General features: G+C 37.9%; 1 protein-coding gene across 1 annotated transcript; it reads left to right on the top strand.

Annotated features, from left to right (window-relative positions):
• Nucleotides 1–17,727: 17,727 nt before the first annotated feature.
• LOC126083018 (olfactory receptor 13D1-like) lies at nt 17,728–18,624 on the top strand. Its single transcript, XM_049896310.1, has one exon. It carries the CDS (start codon nt 17,728–17,730, stop codon nt 18,622–18,624), a length of 897 nt encoding a protein of 298 aa, XP_049752267.1.
• Nucleotides 18,625–26,442: the final 7,818 nt, after the last annotated feature.

Consider the following 26,442-nt stretch of genomic DNA (forward strand, 5'->3'; position numbering starts at 1 on the left):
TAAAGCTTCCAAAAATTACTACCTTCTGCATTATTTAAAAATTCAACTTTAATTCTGGGATTATAGAGCCTCTTAGAAGAAAACAAAGGAGGATTTAAATTGGCTGCCAGAGCCACTGGGACGTCCTCTAGAAATTTTTAGGGCCCAGAGGTTAGAGTACACCTATCTGTCAAATTGATTTACTATTGATAAAAATTTATGACATGAATGTCTATTGGGGTTGAAAGCTTTATTTTGGGTCTGTCCCGCTTACCACGACTAACAGTTATCTGGGATTGTGGTATACTTTGAGTGTGGAACTGTGGGATAGTTGACAGTATGGCTATCGCTGAAAGAAAAGAAAACTAAGAACTCAAATGGTTGAGAAGAAGCAGCTGCAACAACTTCAGGATATGGACTCAAGAAGTCAGTGAAACACTGATGAAAAGGAACACAGAATGTTTTCCTTGTTTTGAAAACTCATGTCCCAGTATGCCATGTTATCTATTGTAAGTGGAGAAGCTGAAGATCCTATACTAATGACTGAATAGGAAGCATGAGGGCAAAGTTGGGAAGAGAAATTCTCAGGAAAGAAAAGGTAAATGGGAACTGGGAATTATGAATATTTTATTTGAAAAGTCTGAATAAAACAGTGAGACAGTATGGAATTACTGTGTGAAGGAAATGTCCTGGATCTTTATGAATATTGTTTAAAATAATTTACTCTTCTTATCATGGACAGTGAAAGAATGTCAGCCTAGGGGTTTACATTTTACATAAGATGCATCATGCTCAGAGAGGTTAAAAGTCTTGCCCTAGGTTTGTACAACTAATCTGCCACACAGCCAAGACTGAACTCTAGGTCCTATGACTCTAAGTGGTCTTCACTAAGACATAGCACTTCTCATAACTTTAGCAGCAGCCAAAGGGGACAAAGGAGTAAGAGGACTAGGGCACAGTAGGCTTTCAGAGACACACACAAAGCTACTGAACTCTAGAGATAGAACATGCAGGAGATGTGCTGGGCAAATCAAACCCAGCAGTGAGCCTATTGTCCAGGTTGAAGCCCCCAGCCACAGAGAAGTATTCTTGGTTTCCACACAGAAATGTGAGTGAGAAAATCCAGCATAATTCTCAAACCCGTGTAAGAAAAGAAGATTTTGCTCTAACTTGAGCACTACTGCTCATTATTAGCTCCTTTAGGACTTTCAGGGGCTCATTTATTTAGACAAGAACTAGAGATCAATCTTCCACCAGGGATGACTGATAATTGTGAAGAATAAAGTTGTTTTATAAACATTAGGGGCAACTAGCTGAAGCAGGAGATAAGATGTAATGCTTAGTGCAGTTGAATTCTTTCTGAGGTGAGTGGAGCATAGTCTGTTTCAAGATGTTCCCTGGGTTAAAATCAGTGAATCTAGGTGAGTACATGTGATTTGCAAACTACTACCCTCTCCTGTTGGTAAAAATGGGGAGAAGAGGAGGGAGTGTTTCATGGTACAATGACTTCAGGCAGAGTTTGTTTTCCTTCTGTAGGTGATGCCCAGTCAAGAGCATCAATCTTAGGACTAACTCTTTGGAGAGAGATGACCAAAAAACAGAAAGCCAGGAAACTGAAACTTCACTTCTTTTTTGGCAGACATAAAGGAGCAGGGTAACAATAATCACTGCTCTTTCCCCACCCGTACTCTCATCATAGGGTATTGCCATTGACTTTCTTTTTAAAGTGTGATACAGTTGGATGATTTATAGTGCATTCTATCTATACTGCCAAACACCAGCGGCTCCGTGGAAGAAAGATGTGGCGGTCTGCTTCCATAAAAATTTACAGCCCTGAAAACCCTAGGGGGTCGCTATCAGTCAGAATTGACTCAAAGGCAGTGGGTTTGGTTTTTTGGTATCTAAACCCTGGTGTCATAGTGGTTAAGAGCTATGACTGCTAACCAAATGGTCGACAGTTTGAATCCACCAGGTGCTCCTTGGAAACCCTATGAGCCAGTTCTACTCTGTCCAATAGGGTCTCTATGAGTTGGAATCAACTCAATGGCAATGGGTAATCGTACACTGCCAGTCTGGGCCACAATCTAAGTGGTGAGCTCTATAATCCTTTTGCAAGAATTGAGACGCAATGTGTTTGCTCCAGGTGGATATATTTGTGAGGCTGATTGCTCGAAATAAGAACATTAAATGGCATTACACAAAAAAATAACTCTCTTCCTGCTGAGTCGTTTCTGACTCATAGAGACCCTATGGACAGATTAGAACTCCCCCATAGTGTTTCCAAAGCTGTAAATCTTTATGGAAGCAGACTGCCACTTCTTTCTCCCACCAAGCAGCTGGTGGGTTCAAATTGCCAACCTTTTGATTAGCAGCCAAGCGCTTTAACCACTGCACCACCAGGGCTCCTTTTTTCAGCCACAGAGATACAAAATTATGGTCATTAATATTGCTACAAAACTTCTTTTTTTTAATGAAGAATATCATGAGCATTTTCCTTTGTTCTTTACTCTTCTCCAAGATTACAATTTTCATTGGTTGTATAACATATGAGAATGTGTCTTCTCACATGGATAACATGACCTACTATCACAAATCAGAATTCCAGCATCCTAGAGGGAAAAAAATTGTTGCAACTGTTTAAATCATGACTGAACTCAAAACGTGATAATACATGCAACACCATTTTGTAATCCTATTTAGTAATTGGATCTTTCAGAGGAAAATATTAATAATAAAAATAATAACACTAACAGCGACCTTTGACTGACTTTTAGCTAAATACTTCCAGAGCTTCACCATTTTGAATTATGCTGCCCAGTGATTTGAGGGAGATAATCCTTATCACCATAATGATATATCCTTCCATACTTGGATTACTAAGAAGTTTTACCAAGAATGAATATTGTATCCTATCAAATACTTTTAGGTGTCTTATTAGATGGCCATGTGTTTTATCTTGTTTGCCTATTTGTTTAGTATATTATATTGATAGATTTTCAAATATTAATTTAAAATTTCAATAAAGTAGATCACTTTAATATTCAGTTTGGATATATTTTATATGTGATATTTATGTATATATTCATAAATGAGATTGATCCATTGTTTTAGTCTATCTTTCACAGTTTGGGATAACAAGGTTGTTTTAGCTTGTTAAGATGGTTTGCAAAGTTTCCCATAAGATTCTCATTATTTGTTTCTTGAAAGCACAGAAGCTATTTGTTTTTTGAAAGTATAAAGTAACTACTATAAGTATTCTGCATCCAGCATCCATTTTGAGAGTTGAGTCCTCACAGTGGGATACCTATCACCTACTACATCATATGCCATATTACACATTGAATAAATGAAGGATGTTACGAGAGAAGTAAGCACAGGATTCTGTGACAATGCATAGGAGAGGCATCCTACTCAGACCAGGAGGCGAGAAAGTAATCTTAGAAAAGGTAGTATCTAAATTGGGAGGGGCCCTTCCAGCTTAAGAAAACAGCAAGAATAAATGGATAATAAAAAATCATAGTGTTACGGGGAGACTAGAGAGAATACAGCATAGCCATTGCAGAGCACAGGGGGTGTCAATAATAGTGGGATCTAGTGAAGCCAGTGTGATTAGAGAGGGGGCTGCGGGCTTTTCTTGATGCTATGTGGCACAGCAAGCATATCATCTGTCCTATAACTTCTCACTTGACACCATCAGGAAAGTAAACTGAAGAGGTTAAGATAGGCTTTCGTGACACGTTGACGCGGTGTTTTTAGTGAAGTTATTGATCACGCTCTCCCAACTTGCTCTAAAATCTGCAGGAATGTCCTCCCTCATCTGAGACTTTTTCTGAGCATAGAGAATGAACCATTCCTCCTTCATCTTTTTCTCATCTGTATCACAGCCCCCAAGAATGCTAAGTGCTAAGTTTAGTGTTCTTTCTGTAATTATAAAAATTGGCTCCTTTTCCTATCCTTTTCCTCCTCTTTCTTTTACTTCAGAACAGCTGAATTACTCAAATTAATTGAAATTATTCAAACTAATTGAAAATACTGCCTTAACTCATTCCTTTCTGGAAACATGTCCATTACATGCCAGTGTGAATACAGACAGGAAAGGAGATGCAGAAGGAAAAAAGTATTTTCCAATATACTAAGCTATTGGAACCATTATCTATTTTTAAAGCTCCCCCCAAATCACTGTCTAGGTGATACCCCCTAAGAAGTGAAAGGCTAAGAAAGGGAATGGAGGGGAAAAGAATCTTGTCCTTTCCCTTATAGGGAGCTAAGAGGGCTGCTTCTATGACCAGGCAAAAAGTACCTTCCACATCCTGTCTTCAAGCTCCTTGGATACAAAAAGGCCAAAGAAAATGTGTGGTTTTGGGGTGAGGATAAGATCATCAAGAAATATTCTCATTCTTCAGCCAGAGCCCAGTAAATACAAGTTACCACAGCAACAGCCTAACAAAGTATAAGATCCAGTCCTTTATATAATGGTCCTACAATCTTGCTTGGGCATCTTAAGAAAATAAACATGAAACAACTGGAACACAACTGTGTTTTTAATGATGTAGTACTAATGTTATAAGTAGGAGGAGCTTCTCAGTTTGAAAGATCAGTTGGGATGGCTTCCATCTGGAGAGCTTGCTCTCTCCCTCTTGCTCTCTCTCTTTCTATTTCCTTCCTCACCTTTGAAACTTAGCCATCACATTGTGAGGAAACTGTGTATAGAAGTTCCAGTCATATCCGTAGCTAAGGTCCCAGCTAACAGCAAGCATTCCACCGTCAGACATATAAGTGAATCAGCACCCAGATGATTCCAACTTCCAAACTTCAAGCTGCACCAGCTGACACCAAGTACAGAGAAAACAAACTGTCTCCACCAAGCCCAGCAGAAAATGCAAGGTTAATACAAAATATAATGTTTTAATTGTTTTAAGTGACTAAGTTTTTAGACACTTTCTTACATAGAAATATACAACCAGAACAACACTCTTCAGAGAAAAATAACAAAATCCAGAGTTTCTACAATGTAACATTCACAATGTTCAAAATATAATACAAAATTATTAGCCCCACTCAAGCAAAAAGGTGATCAATGAAGACGGACTCAGAGATAACCAAAATAGAATTAGCAGACAAGAATTTTCCAGTAGATATAACTATGCTCATGAAGGCTTTTTTTTAAAAAAAGATAATCATAATAACATGAAAGGGACTGGACAGTGGGTAGGAGAGAGATGCTGATGAAGAGTGAGCTAATTATAGCAGGTGGACACTTGAGAGTGTGTTGGCATCTCCTGTCTGGAGGGGGGATGGGAGGATAGAGAGAGTTGGAAGGTGGCAAAATTGTCACGAAAGGAAAGACTGGAAGGGCTGACTCATTAGAGGGAGAGCAAGTGGGAGTACAGAGTAAGGTGTATATAAATTTATATGTGACAGTCTGACTTGATTTGTAAACGTTCACTTGAAGCTCAATAAAAGTTAATAAAATAAATAAATAAATAAAAGTAATCATAATAAACAAATAGAAAATCTCAACGGAGAAAGGTAAACTATTAAAAAGACTCAACTGAAAAGTATAAAAAAAATTATAGAACTGAAAAATATAATATTTAATTTTTAAAAATTACTGAAGTGCTTAACAACAGACTGAAGATGGCATAAGAATCAGTGAACTGAAAATAGATCAGTATAAATTAACCAATCTAAAAAAGAGAGGAATAAAAGAATTCACAATCTGTTTACTGTCAGAATGCAGAGTGATAGAATTGCTCATACAACAACTCCCCCCCCCCCCCCACACACACACACTTTCTTTCTTGATAAAAAAAAAACCTGTATTTTATATTTAACAGTCAGGCAGCAAGATGCTCAGGAATGTTAGGACCAGAGGAAGCTTGATTATTTCAGATTAATATGGTAATCTCATTTCCTTTTGCCACTGATGATACAGAGCTAGGCATATGACCTAGTTCTGGAAAATGAAAATGAATCTAAAATGGGGCTTCTAAGAAAGTTCCTCACCCTTAAGAAGGGAATTAAACAGGGACATGACCTATTTCCCTGCTTCTTGAAAACTGAATTTTCAGTGTGAATTGAATGAATTTGGAGTTCCCAGCACACTGACAATAGCTGAGAAAAAGGGGGGTGGGGGACAAGAAAAACCTGGTGTACTCAATGACTTTTATAACCTCGAGATGCCTAACCTATAGATTTCTTGTTATGTGACGTAATAAATACTTTACTGTATAAAACACTTAACTTGTGATTTCTGTAAGCTGCATCCAAAGGAATCCAGACTGATACCAAAGCCTATCACAAGGGTCTCCTTCTTACCAGAAATTCCCGATTCAAGGAGATAAGGTAAAAACTTCCACTGAGTTACAGGAAACATATGCCCTGTTTTGTCTTGAATACTCCTAGTGGGGTGTTTCCAAGCATAATTGTCAATAGCACCCTCTTTTATTCTCAAACGTGCCTAAGTTTGGAAGAAAAATTTTGTATCCCGATGTCTATTTCACTTTAACCCTTCTGATAGTTTTATTTTATATTGTCTTCTGCTTATATAATAAATATATGTATTCCCTACTAAATTGTAAACTTCTACAGGGCAAGGACTTTGCCTTTTTCATCTTTGTATATACCCACAACACTGAGTGAACTTATATGGCATCAAAATTTAGCAAAGGGCCTGGCACATGTTGTTGTTGTTAGGTGCCATTGGTTCCGACTCATACCAACACTATGTACAACAGAACAAAACACTACCTGGTCCTGCTCCATCTTTACAATCATTGTTATGCTTCAGCCCATTGTTGCAACCACTGTGTCAATCCATCTCATTAAGGATCTTCCTCTTTTCACCGACCCTCTACTTTACCAAACATGGTGTCCTTCTCCAGGGACTCATCCCTCCTGATAACATGTCCAAAGAATATGAGACGTAGTCTCAACATCCTTGCTTATAAGGATCATTTTGGCTTGTACTTCTTCCAAGACAGATTTGTTTGTTCTTTTGGCAGTCCATGGTACATTCAATATTCTTCACCAACACCACAATTCAAAGGCTTCAATTTTTCTTGTCTTTTTTATTCACTGTCCAGCTTTCACATGCATAGAAGGAGATTGAAGCTTGGGCCAGGTGCACCTTAGTCTTCAAGGTGACATCTTTGCTTTATAACACTTTAAAGAGATCTTTGTAGCAGATTTGCCCAATGCAATATATCTTTTCATTTCTTGACTGCTGCTTCCATGGGTGTTGATTGTGGATCCAAGTAAAATGAAATCCTTGACAACTTCAGTCTTTTCCCCCTTTATCATGATGTGGCTTATTGGTCCACTCATGAGAATTTTTGTTTTCTTTATGTTAAGATGTAATCCATACTGAAGGCTGTGGTCTTTGTTATTCATCAGCAGGTGCTTCAAGCCCTCTTCACTTGCAGCAAGCAAGGTTGTGTCATCTGCATGTCACAGGTTGTTAATGAGCCTTCCTCCAATCCTGATGCCTCATTCTTCTTCATACAGTCCAGCTTCTCAGATTATTTGCTCAGTATAAAAAAAAAAAAAAATTTTTTTTTTTTATACAGACTGAATAGGTATGGTGAAAGGATACAACCTTGACACACACCTTTCCTGACTTTAAACCACACAGTATACTCTTGTTCTGTTCAAACAACTGCCTCTTGATCTATGTACAGGTTCCTCATGAGCACGATTAAGTGTTCTGGAATTCCCATTCTTCACAACGTTATCCATAATTTGTTATGATCCACGCAGTCAAACACTTTAACATAGTCAATAAAACACAGGAAAGCATCTTTCTGGTATTCTTTTTCACCCAGGATCATCTGACATCAGCAATGATATCCCTGGTTCCACGTCCTCTTCTGAATCTGACTTAAAGTTCTAGCAGTTGCCTGTTGATATATTGCTGCAGCCACTTTTGAATGATCTTCAACAAAATTTTACTTGCATGTGATATTGATATTGTTCAATAATTTCCACATTCGGTGGAATCACCTTTCTTGGGAATAGGCATAAATATAGATCTCTTCCAGTCAGTTGGCAAGGTAGCTGCCTTCTAAATTTCTTGGCATAGATGAGTACTTCCAGCGCTGCATCTGTTTGTTGAAACATCTCAGTTGTTATTCTGTCAATTTCTGGAGCCTTGTTTTTCAACAATGCCTTCAATGCAGCTTGGACTTCTTTCAGTACCATTGGTTCCTGATCATATGCTACCTCCTAAAATGGCTAAACATCAACCAATTCTTTTTAGTATAAAAAAAAAAGAAATTTTTTTTCTTTTTAGTATAGTGACTGTGTATTCCTTCCATCTTCTTTTGATGCTTCCTGAGTCGTTTAATATTTTCCTCATAGAATGCAACTCAAGGCTTGAATTTTTTCTTCAGTCCTTTCAGCTTGAGAAATGCCCAGAGTGCTCTTCCCTTTGGTTTTCTATCTCCAGGTCTTTGCACATGTCATTATAATCTTCACTTTGTCTTCTCAAGCTGCCCTTGGAATTCTTCTGTTCAGCTCTTTTACTTCATCATTTCTTCTTTCACTTTAGCTACTTGGCATTCAAGAGCAAGATCTAGAGTCTCTTCTGACATCCATTTTGGTCTTTTCTTTCTTTCCTGTCTTTTTAATGACCTCTTTTTGCGTTCTTCATGTATGATGTCCTTGATGTCATTCCACAATTGTCTGGTTTTCAGTCATTAGTGTTCAACACATCAAATCCGTTCTTGAGATGGTCTCTAAATTCAGGTGGGATATACTCAAGGTCATACTTTGCCTCTTGTCAACTTGTTTTGATTTTCTTTAGTTTCACCTTGAACTTGCATATGAGCAATTGATGGCCTTTTCCACAGTAGGCCCCTGGCCTTGTTCTGACTGAGGACATTGAGCTTTTCCATCATCTCTTCCCACAGATGTAGTCAATTTGATTCCTGTGTATTCCATCTGGTGAGATCCCCATGTATAGTCACTATTTATGTTGGTGAAAAAAGGTATTCACAATGAAAAAGTCATTGGTCTTGCAAAAAAATAAAGAGAACTGAAAAAATGGAAATAATTAAATGATTATACATGCTATATAACTGAAGTGCAATTCATTGTTCCTCTTTGCAAATTAAGTGTCCCATCCCTTTGTTTCATACTGTGTTTAATACAAGTGACTTAAAGTGTCCTCATTAAAGTGAACGTTCTCCTAACTAAGGCCTACACAATTCTGGAGGTGTTGGGATAATATAAATGTGGAGATAGTTAAAATATTAAGACCTGGAGGTGGCACAGCAGAGTCAAGGAGACAGAAAGGTGACTGAGAGGGGAGGAAGTTGGGAAGTTGAGAATTCCATAAGTTTCACACACACAACTTTGGTTATTGCACCTTTATGTTACTTCACCCCACGAAGAAACAATGTACCTTGCACTCATTTGCCATTGTATATAAAAGGTCACTATAAGTCAGAATTGACTTGATGGCAACAGGTCTATAAAGGTCATTATGAAAACCTCTGACAATGGGAATTGGCTCTTACTCATAGGAAATACAGAGTAAAGTGAATCTCTGATCTACATCCTCCAACATTGTCATTAACCTGAAAGAAAAAAAAAAAGACCAGAAGATAAGCTAGATAACTGAGATAGTCTAAAAATTAAACACTTATGTTCATCAAAAGACTTCACCAAAGGAGTAAAAAGAGAACATAAAGACTGGGAAAAAAAAAATTTTGCTATGAGAAATCTGACAAAGGTCTAATGTCAAAATCTGTAGGAAAATCCAATACCTCTACAACAAAAAGACCAACAATCCAATTAAAAAATGGGCAAAGGATATGAACAGACACTTCACCAAAAAAGACATTCAGGCAGCTAACAGTCGCTATCACTAGCCATTAGAGAAATGCAAATTGAAACTATGAGATACCATCTCACCCCAACATTACTGCCATGAATCAAAAAAGCAGAAAATAACAAATGTTGGCAAGACTGCAGGGAAACTGGAACTCCTATGTACTGTTGGTGGGAATGTAAAATGTTATAACTGTTTTGGAAAATGATATGCCACTTCCTTAAAAAGCTAGAAATAGAAATACCATATGACCCAGTAGTCCCACTCCTAGGAATATATCCTAGAGAAATAAGAGCTGTCACAGGAGTAGACATATGCACACCCACGTTCACTGCAACATTATTCACGATAGCAAAAAGATGGAAACAACCTAAGTGGCCATCAACAGATGAATGGATAAACAAACTATGATACACAAACACAATGGAATACTATGCAACAATAAAGAACAATGATAAATCTACAAAACATCTCACAACACGAATGAATCTGGAGGACATTATGCTGAGTTAAATAAGTCAATCACAAAAGGACAAATAGTGTATGAGACAACTATTATAAAAACTCATGAAAAGGTTTACACATAGAAAGAAACAATCTTTAACGGTTACTAGGGAAGGGGAGTGAGGAGGGAAAAACACTAACTAGACAATAGATAAGTGGTAACTTTGGTGAATGGTAAGACAGTGCACAACAGTGGGAAAGTCAGCACAGCTTGACAAAGGCAAGGCCATAGAAGATTCATATACATATCCAAACTCCCTGAGGGACTGAATTGCTGGGCTGAGGGCTGGAGACCATCGTCTCAGGGGTATCTAGCTCAATTGGCGTAACATAGTTTACAAAGAAAATGTTCTACATCCTACTTTGGTGAGTAGCGTCTAGGGTCTTAAAAGCTTGTGAGTAGCCATCTAAGATACTCCACTGGTCCCATAATGTCTTGAGCAAGGGAGAATGAAGAAAACCAAAGACACAAGGGAAAGATTAGTCCAAAGAATTAATGGATCACAACTACCACAGCCTCTACCAGACTGAGTTCAGCACAACTAGATGGTGCCCAGCTACCACCACCAACTGCTCTGACAGGGATTACAATCGAGGGTCCCGGACAGACCTGGAGAAAAATGTAGAACAGAATCACAAAAAAAGACCAGACTTACTAGTCTGACAGAGACTGGAGAAACCCCGAGAGTGTGGTCCCCTGACACCTTTTTAACTCAGCACTGAAGTCACTCCTGATGTTCACCTTTAGTCAAAGATTAGACAGGCCCATAAAACAAAATGAGAATAAATGGGCACACCAGCCTAGGGGCAAGGACAATAAGGCAGGAGGGAACAGGAAAGCTGGTAATGGGGAACCCAAGGTTGAGAAGGAGAGAGTGTTGATATGTCTTGGGGTTGGCAACTGTCTTGGGCCTCTAGTGCTGCTATAACAGAAATATCACAAGTAGATGGCTTTAACAAAGAGAAATTTATTCTCTCACTGTTTAGTAGGCTACAAGTCCAAATTCCAGGCATCAGCTCCGGGGCAAGGCTTTCTCTCTCTGTCGGCTCTGGAGGAATGTTCTTGTCATTAGTCTTCCCTTGGTCTGGGAGCATCTCAGCATAGGAACCTCAGGTCCAAAGGACTCGCTCTCATCTGGGCTCTGCTTGCTTGGTGGTAGAAGGTTCCCAACTCTCTGCCTGCTTCCCTTTCCTTTTATCTCTTGAGAGATAAAAGGTGGTGCAGGCCAGGGAAACTGCCTGTACATTGGATCAGGGAGATGACCTGAGTGGTGGTGTTACAATCCCACCCTAATCCTCTTAACATAAAATTGTGGAGGACAACTACAGAATACTGGGAATCATGGGCTAACCAAGTTGATACACACATTTTTAGGGGGACATAATTCAATCCATGGCAGCAACCAATGTCACAGAACAATGTGTTTATTAATTGTTTAATAAGAAATTAATTTTCTCTGGAAACTTTCATCTAAGGTACAATCAACAAAAAAAAGAAAATTGGAAAGTTGCCAAGAATTCAATAGGAAACAGTTTCACTTCTACTTGTTGCATTATTTTTTCCTATTTTCCCATTTTAAAATATCGTGACATCATCAAATTGCCCAATAAATTAACACGTGAAAATATACACGATATACCATTAATTCGAAATAGTGGGTTATAAAACAAGAAAAGTATTGGGCTTTCAAACATTTATTATATGTAGTACAAACCTTGGTGGCGTAGTGGCTAAGAGCTATGGCTGCTAACCAAAAGGTCAACAGTTCGAATCCACTAGGTGCTCCTTAGAAATTCCATGGGGCAGCTCTACTCTGTCCTATAGGGCTGCTATGATTTGGAATTGACTCAACAGCAACGGGTTTGTTTTTTGTTTGGTTTTAGTATATGTGTAGAAATATATCAAAATATCAGTAGTTATATCTGAAATTATGGATGATTCATTTCCCCCTTTGGGATCTTCTCAATTTTCCAAATTTTCTATAATGAGTATGTATTTTTTATATAATCAGACAAAAACCTAATTCAAATAAAAATTACTGTTATAAGTTATATACAATTAGCTCTTTGAGACATTATCCCTAATGTACCTAAAAGTTACTACCTTCAGCAAGATTTAAGGTTCAACTTTAAATCACTTCTGGGATTACAGAGTCTCTTAGAAGAAAACAAAAGAGGATTTAAATTGGCTGCCAGAGCCACTGCGGGTTCTCTGGAAAAGTTTAGGCTCAAAGGTTAGAGGATACTTAAATGGCAGATTGTTTATTATTGATACAAATTTATGAACTGAAATTGGGGGTAAAAGCTTTATTTTTCATCCATCTTCCTCACCACTACTAGCAGTCATCTGGAATCGTGGGATATTGACTGTGTGTTCTAGAGCACGGCTATAACTCAAAGAGAAGAAAGCTAAGAAATCAATTAATTTGAGGAGAAGCAGCTAGAGCAATTTCAGTATTGTGGGCAAAAGAAGTTAGTGAAATACTGGGGATGATGAGCAGAGATATTCATGCTGTGTCTAAAATGGCTTCCTTGATTTGAAAGTTGAAGTCCCAATCAACCACGTTACCTATCGTAAGTGAAGAAGTTGAGGATCCTACACTAATACACTGATGTTTAAATGAGGTAGACTAGAGCAAAGTTGGAAAGAGTTATTTTCAGAAAGGAGAGTGGATATGGAGACTAGGAATTCTGAACAACTTATCTGGAAAGGTTTAGATAAAATAGTGGGAAAAAATCATAGGGTTAATGGGTGAAGGAAATAACTTGGATGCCTACAAACATCACTTTAAGTTAGTTGTTTCTCCTTACCACGGAAAATGAAAGAACTTAAGCCTAGGAGCTCAGGTTACACTAACTAAACTATATTGTACACTTCCTTCTGTGCCAAAAACTTTCAGGTATGTTATGTTAATTCTTACAACAGCCCCATAAAGTAGGTACTGCTACCCCATCTTATATGGGACACATTATGCTCAGAGATGTTAAGTGTTTTGCCCAGGGTTTGCCCTATTAATAATCCACAAAGTTAAGAATGAATTCTATGCCTTCTGACTCCAAGACAGCTGCTCTTTCCATTAAGATACAGTTCTTCTGCAAAAAGACACCTTACTAGCATTCAGAAGAAATGGGTAAGAGGTTCCTAGAAATTATTAGAACATTTAGGGTAAGAAGCTGAATGAATCAATACCAGCAGTCAGCCTATTTCTCATATAGAAGCTACTACAAGTTAAATGGGCTCAAACATAGCAGCAGTTGTAAGGATGGTGCAGAACCAGGCATTGTTTTGTTCTGTTGTACACAGGGTCACTATGAGCCAAAACTGACTCCAGAGCATCTAACGACAACAAAAACACAAGTTAAAAGCTCAAAGATGCAGTTGTAGTCCCAGAAACAAAGAACTGAACTTGGTACCCTCACAGCAGTATTAGTGGAAAAAAAAAAAAAAAAAAAGATAATTCTCAAGACCATGTAAAAAAAAAAAGGAAAAAAAGACTTAATTCTAACAGGCTTAGTATTGCTCATTATCAGCTCCTTTTGGGGTTCATAGGTGCTCGTTTAATTCAACAAGCATTGGTGATCACCTGCCAGAGATGTCTCATACTGTGACAAACACAGGTGTTTTATAAGCAATGGATGTAAGACGCAATATTTGGTGCTTAAAACTTCCTCATGAGGAAACCTTCCATGGTAAGTGGGCATAGCCTGTTTCAAGAGATTCTTTGGGTTTGATCAGGGAGTCTGGGTGAGTAAATTTTTTTTACAAACAACTAATGTTGTCTCTTCTTGGTAAACATGGGGTGAAGAGTGATGAACGCTTCACGAATCATAGCTTTCAAGCAGAGTGTGCTTTCTTTTTGTAGGTGATGTCCAATGGTGAGGATCAACCTAAGGACAGAGCCTTTGGGGAGAGACAGACAAAATCTGGAGAATCAAGAAACTGAATTTTTACCTCCTTAAGGCAGAAAGAAAGAAAGAAGCAGAGGTAACAATCCCCTATTGTTTCCCCATGGTCCCTTTGACCCCCCAGGTATATTCTCTGTGTTTCTTTTTATTGTGTGATACTATTGGAGGCCTTATTTTGCATCCCATCTGTGCTGCTACCCTTGGCCATATTCTAAATGGTGGTTTCTAGAATCCTTTCGCAAGAATTCAGGCTATGTCATTATATTTCTTAATAGTGAGTGTACGTGTGAGATTTATTGGTTGAAATCAGAGCACTAAATAGCATTAAATTAGACTATATAACATAAAACAAGAGAAATCTCCTCTCCAATTTCCTGTCCATTGACTGTTTTACTTCCTACTCAGGTTTTAGAGAAAATCAGGGTCAAGCTTCTGGAAATCCTTGCCACCATTCCCTTCCAAGGAGCCCTTGTAGTGCAGTGATTAAAGCACTTGGCTGCTAACCAAAAGGTCAGTGGTTCTAAACCCACCAGCCGCTCTGCGGGAGATAGATGTGGCAGCCTGCTTCTGTAAAGATTACAGCTTTGGAAATCCTATGGGGCAGTTCTACTCTGTTCTATAGGGTCACTATGAGTCAAAATCGACTTCACAGCAGCGAGTTTGGTTTTTTTGGTTTGAGGGTCAAACTTCTAGAAGTCCTTGCCACCATTCCTTTCCAAGGAAAATTTGAGAATATTTGATTTTTATAGTCATAATATATACAGGAGCCCTGGTACGCAATCGTTACAGCGATGGATCGCTAACTGAAAGGTCAGCAGTTCAAACCCCTAGCACCTCCACACAAAGTATATAGGTTTTAATTAAGAACAATTTGGGAAAATATGGAGAAGATAAAGAAAATTATTAATGCCCCAAGCCCCACATTCCATAGAAAACCATAGTGAAATTTTTGGCGTAGTTCTTTCCAGCCATATATATGCAAAATTATAATCACTGATATTATTATGAAACTTCCTTTTTTGTTTAATATTTTATCACGAGCTTTTTTGTCTCTTATCCTTACTTACCTCTTCTCCAATTTGCACTGGTGATATTCAGTGTGATGGTACATTCTCTCATAATCCATACTACCTACCATATGCCAGAATTCTAGCAACCTAGAGGAAAAAAATTACAGAAAATGTTGAAGTATGAACTTGAAACATGGTAGTATACACAATGTCATTAATTTTTCTTATTCTACTCTATGATTGGATTTTTGGGGGAAAAATGTTAAATAGTAATAATGCTAGCTTTGAATTTTTGGAAAAGACCTCTAGAGTCTAGCCATTTGGAATTATGTCAACCAATTATTTTAGAGAGTAACTATGATTTTACTGATGTATCCTCTATGTCTAGATTACTAAGAGTTTTTAAAAGGAATGAATGTTGCATTCTATCAAATGCTTTTTGGTATCTAGTTAGATGACAGTGTAGGTTATTTTTGTTACCTATTCGTTTTAAATATCGATAGATTTCCAAGTATTAATTTAGAATTTCAAGTATGCACGAAATAAGTTATACCACTTCAACATATAGTTTGGATATTCTTTGCAATCTTTGCATATGTATTCATAAATAGGATGGATATCCACAGTAGTATTCTGTCTTTGGCAATTTGGGGTAATCGTTCTTAATTCTTTTTTTCCGCCTTTTCCATTCCTTCTCATATTTTCAATTGCTGAACTCTGCCTACCTAAAAGTTAGCCCTACATCATCAGAAATGCAACTGTATTCCAACTGTTTCATATTTACTCTGTAAAACACCCAAACATGATTATAGACTCATTATATAAAGAACTATGTCTTATACTCTGTTGTACTATCACTGTGGTTGCTTGTATTCACTGGACTGTGGTTAGAGAATGAGATTATTTCTTGCTAATCTTATCCTCATCCCAGAACCACTCATTTTCATTGGACTTTTTGTATCAAGACAGCTTGAAGACACCACTCATTGGCTGGTCATAGATGGCAGCCCTCCTAATTTCCTGTAAGGGAGAAGAAAGAAAGAAGTGTAGAAATCTGTGATAAGTAGAATGGTGCAGTGGTTAAGAGGGCTGAAATAGAATTAGCTATCTGACTCTGGAGCCAGACAACTGGATACTGAATTCTAGCTTAAGCATTTATAATCTGTGTGACCTTGGGTAACGTACATTTATTTTTCTGTCTCTGTTTTATCCTCTATAAAATGGGAGTAAAATGGTATTGTTTCACAGAGTTGACTTGAAAATTAAATGACTTAACATGTTATGTGCTTACAACAGTGCAGTGTGCTTACAACAAAAGTAAGTGCTCAAGGGGGGAATAATTAGCTGTTATCTATTCAGCCACATACTGAAGCTTCATGGCCAGAAATAAAAATAATACAGAAGATCTAGGAATGCATTCCAAAGCAACAAATGCAAAAGTTGAGAAAAAAGTGTACATCAATAAGTACTTATAAAATGATATGAACTTGCCTGAAAACGCCTAAAATATGCACCTAAGAGGTAGGCGGTAGAGAAAGAAAACTAGAGAACTTAGAATGATTAGAAAAATACAAAGTTACGAAGAAAGACAGTTCTAGGTGACTTACATTAAAGATGGGGATCCCAGGTCCTGAGGAAAACTGTACGTAATGGCAACCAAGGATCCTCAGTGCCTGGAAGGACCTGGGTGGGATCTAGACTACAATGACTCTCAGACACTTAGTTGGTTAGATGTCCCACTGGGAACAGAAAGTGCTCACTGACTATTATGGTCCCAAATTCAATACTCTTTCACTAAAAAAAAAATCTGAATTTTTTTTTCTTTCTGAGCCAGTTAGGTAAACAAAAAATATATATACTTAATATTATTATAAAAATATATACTTAATATGATTATATTATATATTTTATTATATTATATTGCATTATATCATATATACTATAATTTTAGATGCCATGTTGTAATCACCTAGTATACCAGGCACCTAACAGAGTTTATCTAATTTAATTCTCACAACAAACTGCCAAAGAGTTATTGTTTTCCTACCATTTTTCAGTGAGCTAGCTGAGACTTAGAAAAGGTAAGTAACTTAACAAATTCATGCACAGGATAAACGGCGTGGTACTGAACCTACATATTTTAAATTACAGCCAGCTTTATTAAAATGTAGTTTTAATTTCAACATATTTAATAATAAAGAGATTTTTATGTAAACATATTTGAAAGTAGTTTGTCCCTAAATTACATTTAATTAGAGACCTGGCAGTTCCCAGCCTCTGCTGCTATGTGAACCTAAGTAGTACTGATGCCTTATTGCCTCTGATTCACTGCTAATAAAATTAATATAATATCCCTGCACTTCCTGATTCCTGGAGCTGTTCTAAGAATCAAACAAAATAATAAAATTAATTATTGGATTTTTTGAAAATCTACAATAAAACTTCAAATTTTCCTGAGTCATGTCCTTTTCTAAACCCTGCAGGTGACTTCATCACATGGCGATAGGGAATCACTCTTCCGTGACTGAATTCTTCCTGGTGGGGCTTTCCCAATACCCGGAGCTCCAGCTTTCTCTGTTTGTGCTCTGCCTCATCATGTACCTGATAATCCTCCTGGGAAACAGCCTCCTCATTACCATCAGCATCCTAGATTCCCGCCTCCACACCCCTATGTATTTCTTCCTTGGGAACCTCTCATTCTTGGATATCTGTTATACAACATCAACCATTCCTCAAATGCTCATCACATTTGGATCTGAGAGAAAATCCATCTCTTTCATTGGCTGTGTACTGCAGATGGTTGTGTCACTTGGTTTGGGCTCCACTGAATGTGTCCTCCTTGCTATGATGGCCTATGACAGGTACGTGGCCATCTGCAACCCACTGAGGTACCCCATCATCATGAACAGGGTACTATGTATGCACATGGCCACATGGTCCTGGATCACAGGCTATCTGAACTCCCTAGTACAAACAAGCTTTACAATGGTGTTGCCTTTCTGTGGGAATAATATCATTGATCATATTACTTGTGAGATCGTAGCTCTACTTAAACTTGTCTGCTCAGATATCACCATCAATATACTTATCATGACAGTGGGAAGTATTGTTTTACTGATGATTCCTCTGACGTTAATTTTTATCTCATATGTTTTTATTCTCTCTTCCATACTGAGAATTAATTCTGCTGAGGGAAGAAAGAAAGCCTTTTCTACCTGTTCAGCTCACCTGACTGTTGTCATCTTATTCTATGGTTCAGCCCTTTTTATGTACATGAAGCCCAAGTCAAAAGACACAAAGACATCTGATGAGATCATTGGACTGTCTTATGGTGTGGTGACCCCAATGTTGAACCCAATCATCTATAGCCTGAGGAACAAGGAGGTAAAATAGGCTGTGATGAAAGTCCTGAATAGACACCTACATCGATGGAAAATATGTAAGGCCTTGAGGCATGTGACATCCTTAATGAGGAACAAGATCAGGTCTTTTGCATTCACAAATGAAGTCAGAGAACCCAGAGTCAAGGGAGCTTTTGTGCTTGCAAAGCCAATTATGGAACTCCCATGCTTTTCAACATAGAATGCCCACATAAGTCTCTCTGAATAGTGTCTGGCCTGCAGAGTAGCTGTATGCAGCTCTGTCAATTGGCCATATAAAAGGCATTTGGCTTTTCTTCAGAGTGACTCTCTCTCCCCTCTCCTCTCTATATTCACTTGCTTTCTCTCTCTCTCTCATTTTTTTCTCCCTTTTGTCTCCTCTATTTCCTCCTCTTCCTTCTCCAATCCTGTCCTCTCTCCTCTGTCTACTTCTTTTTTCCTCCCTCCTTCTCCTCGTTCTCCTTTCTCAGATTCTTTGAACTGAACATCTATTATTTTTGTCATCCTAACATCTCCTCTTCTGGTAAAAGAATACGTATTTTTCTCTTAAGGATCCAACATTCCTTTATTCACAGTCCATGTTGTGCTGGGTAGGCTGACCAAACCCTCTGGAAATAGGAGTAATCATGAAACAAAGTTCTAGTCAATTCAAGAAGGAAATCCATCTAGCCATAGTGATTCATTCAGGGTAGCATTTAAACCAAGCCAGGCTAATCAAACTCAGTACCAAGAGTGTTGCTTCAATATCAGAAAAGAGGCATTCTTTCTGCTTGTGTTGCTATAACTGGTAGAAGTGTACCTGGAGTCAATCTTTGCCAAAATATGGGGAAAGCCTAACTAAGAGGTAAATCAGAGCTGAGGGGAAGGAGGGTATGCCTGATGCTGTTGTTTTAATTCTTAGACCCAAATGTACCTGAAGTCAGATTCACCATTATTCTTTTTAGTTATACATGTCAATAAATTACGTTTTTTATAAAAAACTAATTTGAGTTGGACTTTTATCACTTACAACTATATGGTCCCAACTTGTACATTCCTTTCCTCCCCTCTCTCCACTCATATTTTTGAAGCAAAAAATTATGAGGATATGTGTCTGATTGGCACCATGTTCTCCAGCCTTCAGGTGTTCTCCTTATGTTTATTAATTAAATTATAATAATTGAACTGCTATTCTGAATGCCTGCAGGAACTCCAGTCAGCTCCTCAATTACTTCTGATGAATGTTTACATAACTGTACTTTCTGGTTTTTATTTTTGCTCCACACTATTGCTCTGGGTTTCTCACCATTCTGCTCTAGTAATTTTTTTTTTAAGTAATTTATTTTGTTATTGTTGTTGTTGAGAATATACACAGCAAAACATAAACCAATTCAACAGTTTCTACATGTACAATTCAGTGACACTGATTACATTCTTTGAGTTATGCCACCATTCTTACCCTCCTTTTCTGAGTTATTCCTCATTTATTAACATAAACTCACTGCCCCCTCAGGCCCCTATCTAATGTTTTGAGTTGCTGTTGTCAATCTGATCCCATATAGACAGTTCTTATAAGAGCATAATGCTCAAGGCAGACATTTTTTACTGGTTAAGTAAATTCTTTGGTTCTAAGAAGACTTCAGGAGATATTTTTGGTTTAAGGTTTAAAGATTATCTCAGGGCAGTAGTTTCAGAGGTCAGTTCAGCCTCCATGGCTCCAAAATGTCTGTATTCTATGAGAATTTGTAATTCTGTTCCAAATTTTCCCCGTTTTGATCAGGATTCCTCTACAGAATCCTTGATCGAAATGTTCAGTAATGGTAGCTGGGCACCAACCAGTTCTGGGCTCATGGCAAAGGAGGCAGTTGATGATGAAGGTAACCAGCCACACATTCCATTTCTTCCTCCTATTCCTGACTCTCTTTTCTCTGTTACTCCAGGTAAATAGAGACCAATTGTTGTGTCTCTTGGATGGTCACTCAAAAGCCTTTAAGAGCCCAGGCACTACTTAACAAACTAGGAGGCAGAACAGAAGCATTAAACACATCATTATGCCAATTAACTGGGATGTCTCACGAAAGCATGACACTAAACCTCCAAACCAAGGAACCAAATCCCATGAGGTGTTTGGCTATACATAAGCAGCCTCAGCAGCTTTTTTTTTTTTTTTTTGGTCATTGCAGTCAAAATATCTATCAGACAACTTTTGCCAATTCAACTTTTTACAGGTGTACAACTTATTGACAGCACTTACAATAATCTTGTAAGTATATTTCTGTGTTATTTAAGCTGTCAAAAATACACTTTGCCCATAAATAATTGACATAAGTTTCTTTAATATCCACATTCGAAATACTACCTAAGTAAAAAAGTAAAGGCCACCTTTATTTAGGCTTGTGAATAAGATAAAGGGACCCTGATACAGTAATAAAAAGAAATTACTATTAAATTTAATTTGCTCTTGTTATCTATTAGATATGCCCCTTCACATGGGCCCTTTTTAGACCATTTTCTTCCTTAGTTCCTGGTCTGCTACCATTTTGGTATTGTCTATCCATTTCCTTTTTCCCTAAGAATCAGCATTTCTCCCAATAAAAATGAGTGGATACATAACTCAGCACTCTTCAACATGGTCCTTCCGAAAATGGACAGTGAATCTACCCCCAAAACAGACTGCAGCTTCTTAGAACCGTAGGAAAGGAATTCAGAGTGTTTTAAATGTATGTGCTCACCATCAATGATTTAGAAATACTGAAATACGATCTGTAAGCGCTTTTGGGATGTGTTCTGTTGGTGAAAGCTCCTTGGCTGTACCTGTAGGATTTCTGTCCTTTCAATGAGAAGTAAAAGAAAAAAAAAAAAAAACCCAACCCATTTATTGGCTTTTATTATCAGTATCAGAATTATTATTATAATATTTATAAAACTGGTATACACGAGGTTCATTCTTAACAAAGAAAAACAGTCCAACAATCAAAAGTACTTAAAACATCCTCTTGGAGCTTCTTAAAAATTCCAATACCACAGCAATGCTTATAAAAATTCCGTTTACTTTAGAGCCCACAGCTACTCTAGAGCATCTCTTTCTACCTTTTCCCAATATCCTGTCTTCTCTACCGTTTTCACCTACTTCTTTGCCATCTCATCTTTCCTTAATCACAATAGCCTCTTTTAAGTAAAATAGAGTATGTGTCCTAGGGCTAGGGACTGGAGAAAAGATGAGTTTTTTTTTAAAGTGAGATAAAATATGAGTGTGGTTACACAGGCAGATATGTATGCATGTATGTATATAGGAAGGTATATGTGTGTATACACATGTGCACATATAGGTGTATCTGTAGGCATATGTATACACATGTATGTGTGTGCTGCATATATTCATATATATAATCAAGCACTTAAGGGCCACAGTTATGGATACTTCCTAGACATAACCAAACACCTTCTGGGATTGGCTTACTGGGTTTGAAGGCTTAGGACCATCGTCTCATGGGACAACTCAATTGATTGGCACAGCATGGTTCAGAAACCTTATGTTCTACATCTTAGTTTGTTGAGTAGTATCTGGGGTCTTAAAAGCTTGTAAGTGGCCATCTAAGGTACAACTATTGGTCTCTATTCATTTGGAGCAAAAAAGAAAGAAGAAACTAGTCTACAGAACTAATAGCCTACAAAAACCATACCCTCATCTATCCTGAGACCAGAAGAACTAGATGGTACACAATTACCACGACCAGGGACACAATAGATGGCCCCAAATAAAATGGAACAAAAATGTAGAGCAAAACTCAAATTCTTAAAAAAGGCAAGACTTACTGGAATGGTAGAGACTATCACCCTGAGATAACCTTTAAACTTTGTGCTGCAACCACTCCCAGAAGATACCCTTCAGTTAAATAACAGATTGGCTCATAAAATAAACATTATCACCTATGCGTACTGTGCTTCTTTAAAAATTGGGCTACATTAGACAAAACAGTCAACATTTACCCTAAAGTAAAAATAAGAATGTTGGGGCGGGGGGGCAGGGAACTAAATTAATGGTAACACAACAACTAGAACAGAAACAATGAGAATGTTGACACTTGTGAAAAACATAACCAATGTCACTGAACAATACGTATAGAAATTGTTAAAAGGGAACCAATTTGCTATGTAACCTTTCACAAAAACACAGAAAGATATTATAAATAAATATTACTAAAAAAAGAAAGAGAGAGAGATTGGGCTCTAAATTATGGGAGAATGGCTGTTAACTCCCAAGTTAAGAATTTTTTTTCTTACCACATTATTTACAATGCAAATGTCACCTTTCCTTGAAGCTTTTACCAGAAATTATTTCTTCCTTCTCTATTCTTCCATAAGAGTCAAACTACAACCTTGAGTATATCCCACCTGACTTTACAGGCCATCTCAGGAATAGATTTGACACATTGAACACTAAAGACCAAAGACCGGATGAATTGTGGGATACATCAAGGACATCATACATGAAGAAAGCAAGAGATCATTAAAAAGACAGGAAGAAGAAAAGACCAAAACAGATGTCAGAAGAGACTCTGAAACTCACTCGTAAATGTGGAGCTGCTAAAGCTAACAGAAGAAATTATCACATAAAAGAGCTGAACAGAAGATTTCAAAGGACAGCTCGAGAATAAAAAGTATTATAATGAAATGTGCAAAGACTGGAATTTAGAAAATCAAAAGGGAAGAACATGCTTGGCATTTCTCAAGCTGAAAGAACTGAAAAAACAATTCCAGCCTGGAGCTGCAATGTTGAAGGATTCCACAGGCAAAATACTGAACAACACCGGAAGCATCAAAAGAAGCTGGAAGGAATACACAGGGTCACTGTACCAAAAAGAATTGGTTAATGTTTAACCATTTCAGGAGATGGCATATGATGAAGAACCAATGGTAGCTGTCATGGATTGAATTGTGTCCCCCCAAAATATCTGTCAACTTGGCTAGGTCATGATTCCCTTGTACAATTGTCTATCATTTTACCTTCTGATGTGATTTTCCTATATGTTGTAAATCCTATCACTATGATGTAATAAGATGGATTAAAAAAAAAGCAGCAATTATATTGATGAGGTCTACAAGATTAGGTAGTGTCTTAAGCCAATCTCTTCTGAGATATAAAAGAGAGAAGCGAGCAAAGAGACATGGGGACCTTATACCACCAAGGAAGAAGCACTGGGAACAGAGTGCATCCTTTGTACCTGGAGTCCCTGCACCCAAGAAGTTCCTTGACCAGGGGAAGATTGATGACAAAGAATCTTCCTCCAGAGCCAACAGAGAGAGGAAGCCATTCCTTGGAGCTGACACCCTGAATTTGGACTTGTAACCTACTAGACTGTGAGAGAATAAATTTCTCTTTGTTAAAGCCATCCGCTTGTGGCATTTCTGTTATAGCAGCACTAGATGACTAAGCAGCGAAGGAAGAAGTTCAAGCTCCATTGAAGGCACTGGCGAAAAACAAGTCTCCAAGAATTGATGGAATACCAGGTGAGATGCTTCAACAAACAGATGCAGTGCTGGAGGTACTCACTTGTCTATGCCAAGAAATTTGTAAGACAGCTACCTGGCCAACCCTCTGAAAGAGATCCATATTTGTGCCCACTCCAAAGAAAGGCAATCCAACAGAATGTGTAAATTATCAAACAATATTGTTAATACCACACCCAAGTAAAATTTTGCTGAAGATAATTCAAAAATAGCTGCAGCAGTACATCAACAGAGAACTACCAGAAATTCAAGCCAGATTCAGAGGAGGACATGAAATTCAAGCCAGATTCAGAGGAGGGATATCATTGCTGATATTGGATCTTGGCTGAAAGCAAAGAATACCAGAGAGATATTTACCTGCGTTTTATTGACTATGCAAAGGCGTTCGACTGCGTGGATCACAACAAGTTATGGGTAACATTGCGAAGAATGGGGATTCTAGAGCACTTAGTTGTGCTAATGTGGAACCTGTACATAGGCCAAGAGGCAGTCATTCAAACCGAACAAGGGGATACTGCGTGGTTTAAAATCAGGAAAGATGTGTGTCAGGGTTGCATCCTTTCACCATACTTACTCAATCTGTATGCTTAGCAAATAATCCAAGAAGCTGGACTATCTGAAGAAGAATCCAGCATTGGGACTGGAGGAAGACTCATTAACAGTGTGCAATATGCAAATGACACAACCTTGCTTGCTGAAAATGAAGAGGACTTGAAGAATTTACAGATAAAGATCAAAGACTACAGCATTCAGTATGAATTACAGCTCAACATAAAGAAAACAAAAATCTTCACAACTGGACTGATAACCAACATCATGATAACCCGTCAATGTGATTCCAACTCACAGCAACCCTACAAGACAGAGCAGAGCTGCTCCATAGGGTTTCCAAGTAGCAGCTGGTGGATTCGAACTTCTGATCTTTTGGTTACCAGCTGTAGCATGACAAAGCTCTTAACCAATGTGCCACCAGGGCCCCAACATCATGATAAAGGGAGAAAAATATTAAAGTTGTCAAGGATCTCGTTTTATTTGCATCCATAACCAATGCCCACAGAAGGAGCAGTCAAGCGACTTATCACATTGGGCAAATCTGCTGCAAAAGACCTCTTTAAAGTATTGAAAAGCAAAAATGTCACTTTGAGGACTAAGGTGAGCCTGACGCAAACCATTGTATTTTTATTCGCCCCATATGCATGTGAGGGCTGAACAATGAATAGGGAATGTGGAATTACAGTGTTTACAAAGAATATTGAATATACCATGGACTGCCAGAAGAACAAATAAATCTGTCTTGGAAGAAGTACAGTCAGAATGCTCCTTAGAAACAAAAGAAAGCGAGACTTCATCTCAAGTACTTCGGACATGTTATCAGGAGGGACAGACACATCTATGGAGAAGGACATCATGCTTTGTAAATGAGAGGGTAAGCAACAAAGAGGAACACCTACAATGAGATAGACTGACACAGTGGCTGAAACAATGGGCTCAAACATAGCAACCATTGTGACTATTTCATTCTGTTGTACATGGGGTCGCTATGAGTTGGAACCAACTCAACAGCTCCTAACAACAATCCCTGGACTAGTTTATTGAGCTTATAACTTGACAATGGCCAAAATAAAAAAAATTAATCTATATAATAGTGACTCCCATATGTGTATCTCCAACCCTGAGATCTAGTCTAATCAACATTTCAAATATAACATGTCCAAAACAGGACTCTTGATTCCCCCACTCCCAAACTACTTTCCTTCAAGTCTTCCCCATCTCAGGAAGTGACAGCATCATACACTCATCTTCAATCTACCAGCAAATTCTATCAAATTTATCTTCTAAATTTAATCTGAATCTGATCACTTCCATTGCTTCCACCCTACTCCAAGCCACCATTATCTCATCTAGACTGCTGCAATGGCTTCCCAAATCATCTCCCTGATTCTACTCTTGTTCTCTGACAATCCATTCTCTGCACTACAGACTCCCACCTAATTCTACAGTCTTATCTTGAACCATCTTACCATGCTCACTAGACTCTAATATCACTGTGTTCTTGCTATTTTTCAAACATGCCAAAGTCTTTGTATTTTTTGTATCCCCTGCCTTGAACAGTCTTTTCCCATGTCTTCCCAGGGCTCCCTCTCTCATTTCATTTAGTCTTTACTCAAATGTCTCCTCACAAAAAAAAAAAAAAAAAAAAGCTGTATTTTTCTTCATATTACTCATTACTTTCTAAAACAGCATTATATATTTGTCATTTATCAGTTTATTGAATATCTTCCCCCACTAGAATATAAGCCTCATGAAGGAAAGGACTTTTTTTGTCTTTCTTGCTATATCC

The sequence above is a fragment of the Elephas maximus genome, chromosome 9 (assembly GCF_024166365.1).
Source record: "Elephas maximus indicus isolate mEleMax1 chromosome 9, mEleMax1 primary haplotype, whole genome shotgun sequence".
Taxonomy (NCBI): Eukaryota; Metazoa; Chordata; class Mammalia; order Proboscidea; family Elephantidae; genus Elephas; species Elephas maximus.

Coding starts and splice junctions, on each gene's coding strand:
- LOC126083018 (XM_049896310.1), top strand. CDS start 17,728: ATGGCGATAGGGAATCACTCTTCCGTGACTGAATTCTTCCTGGTGGGG.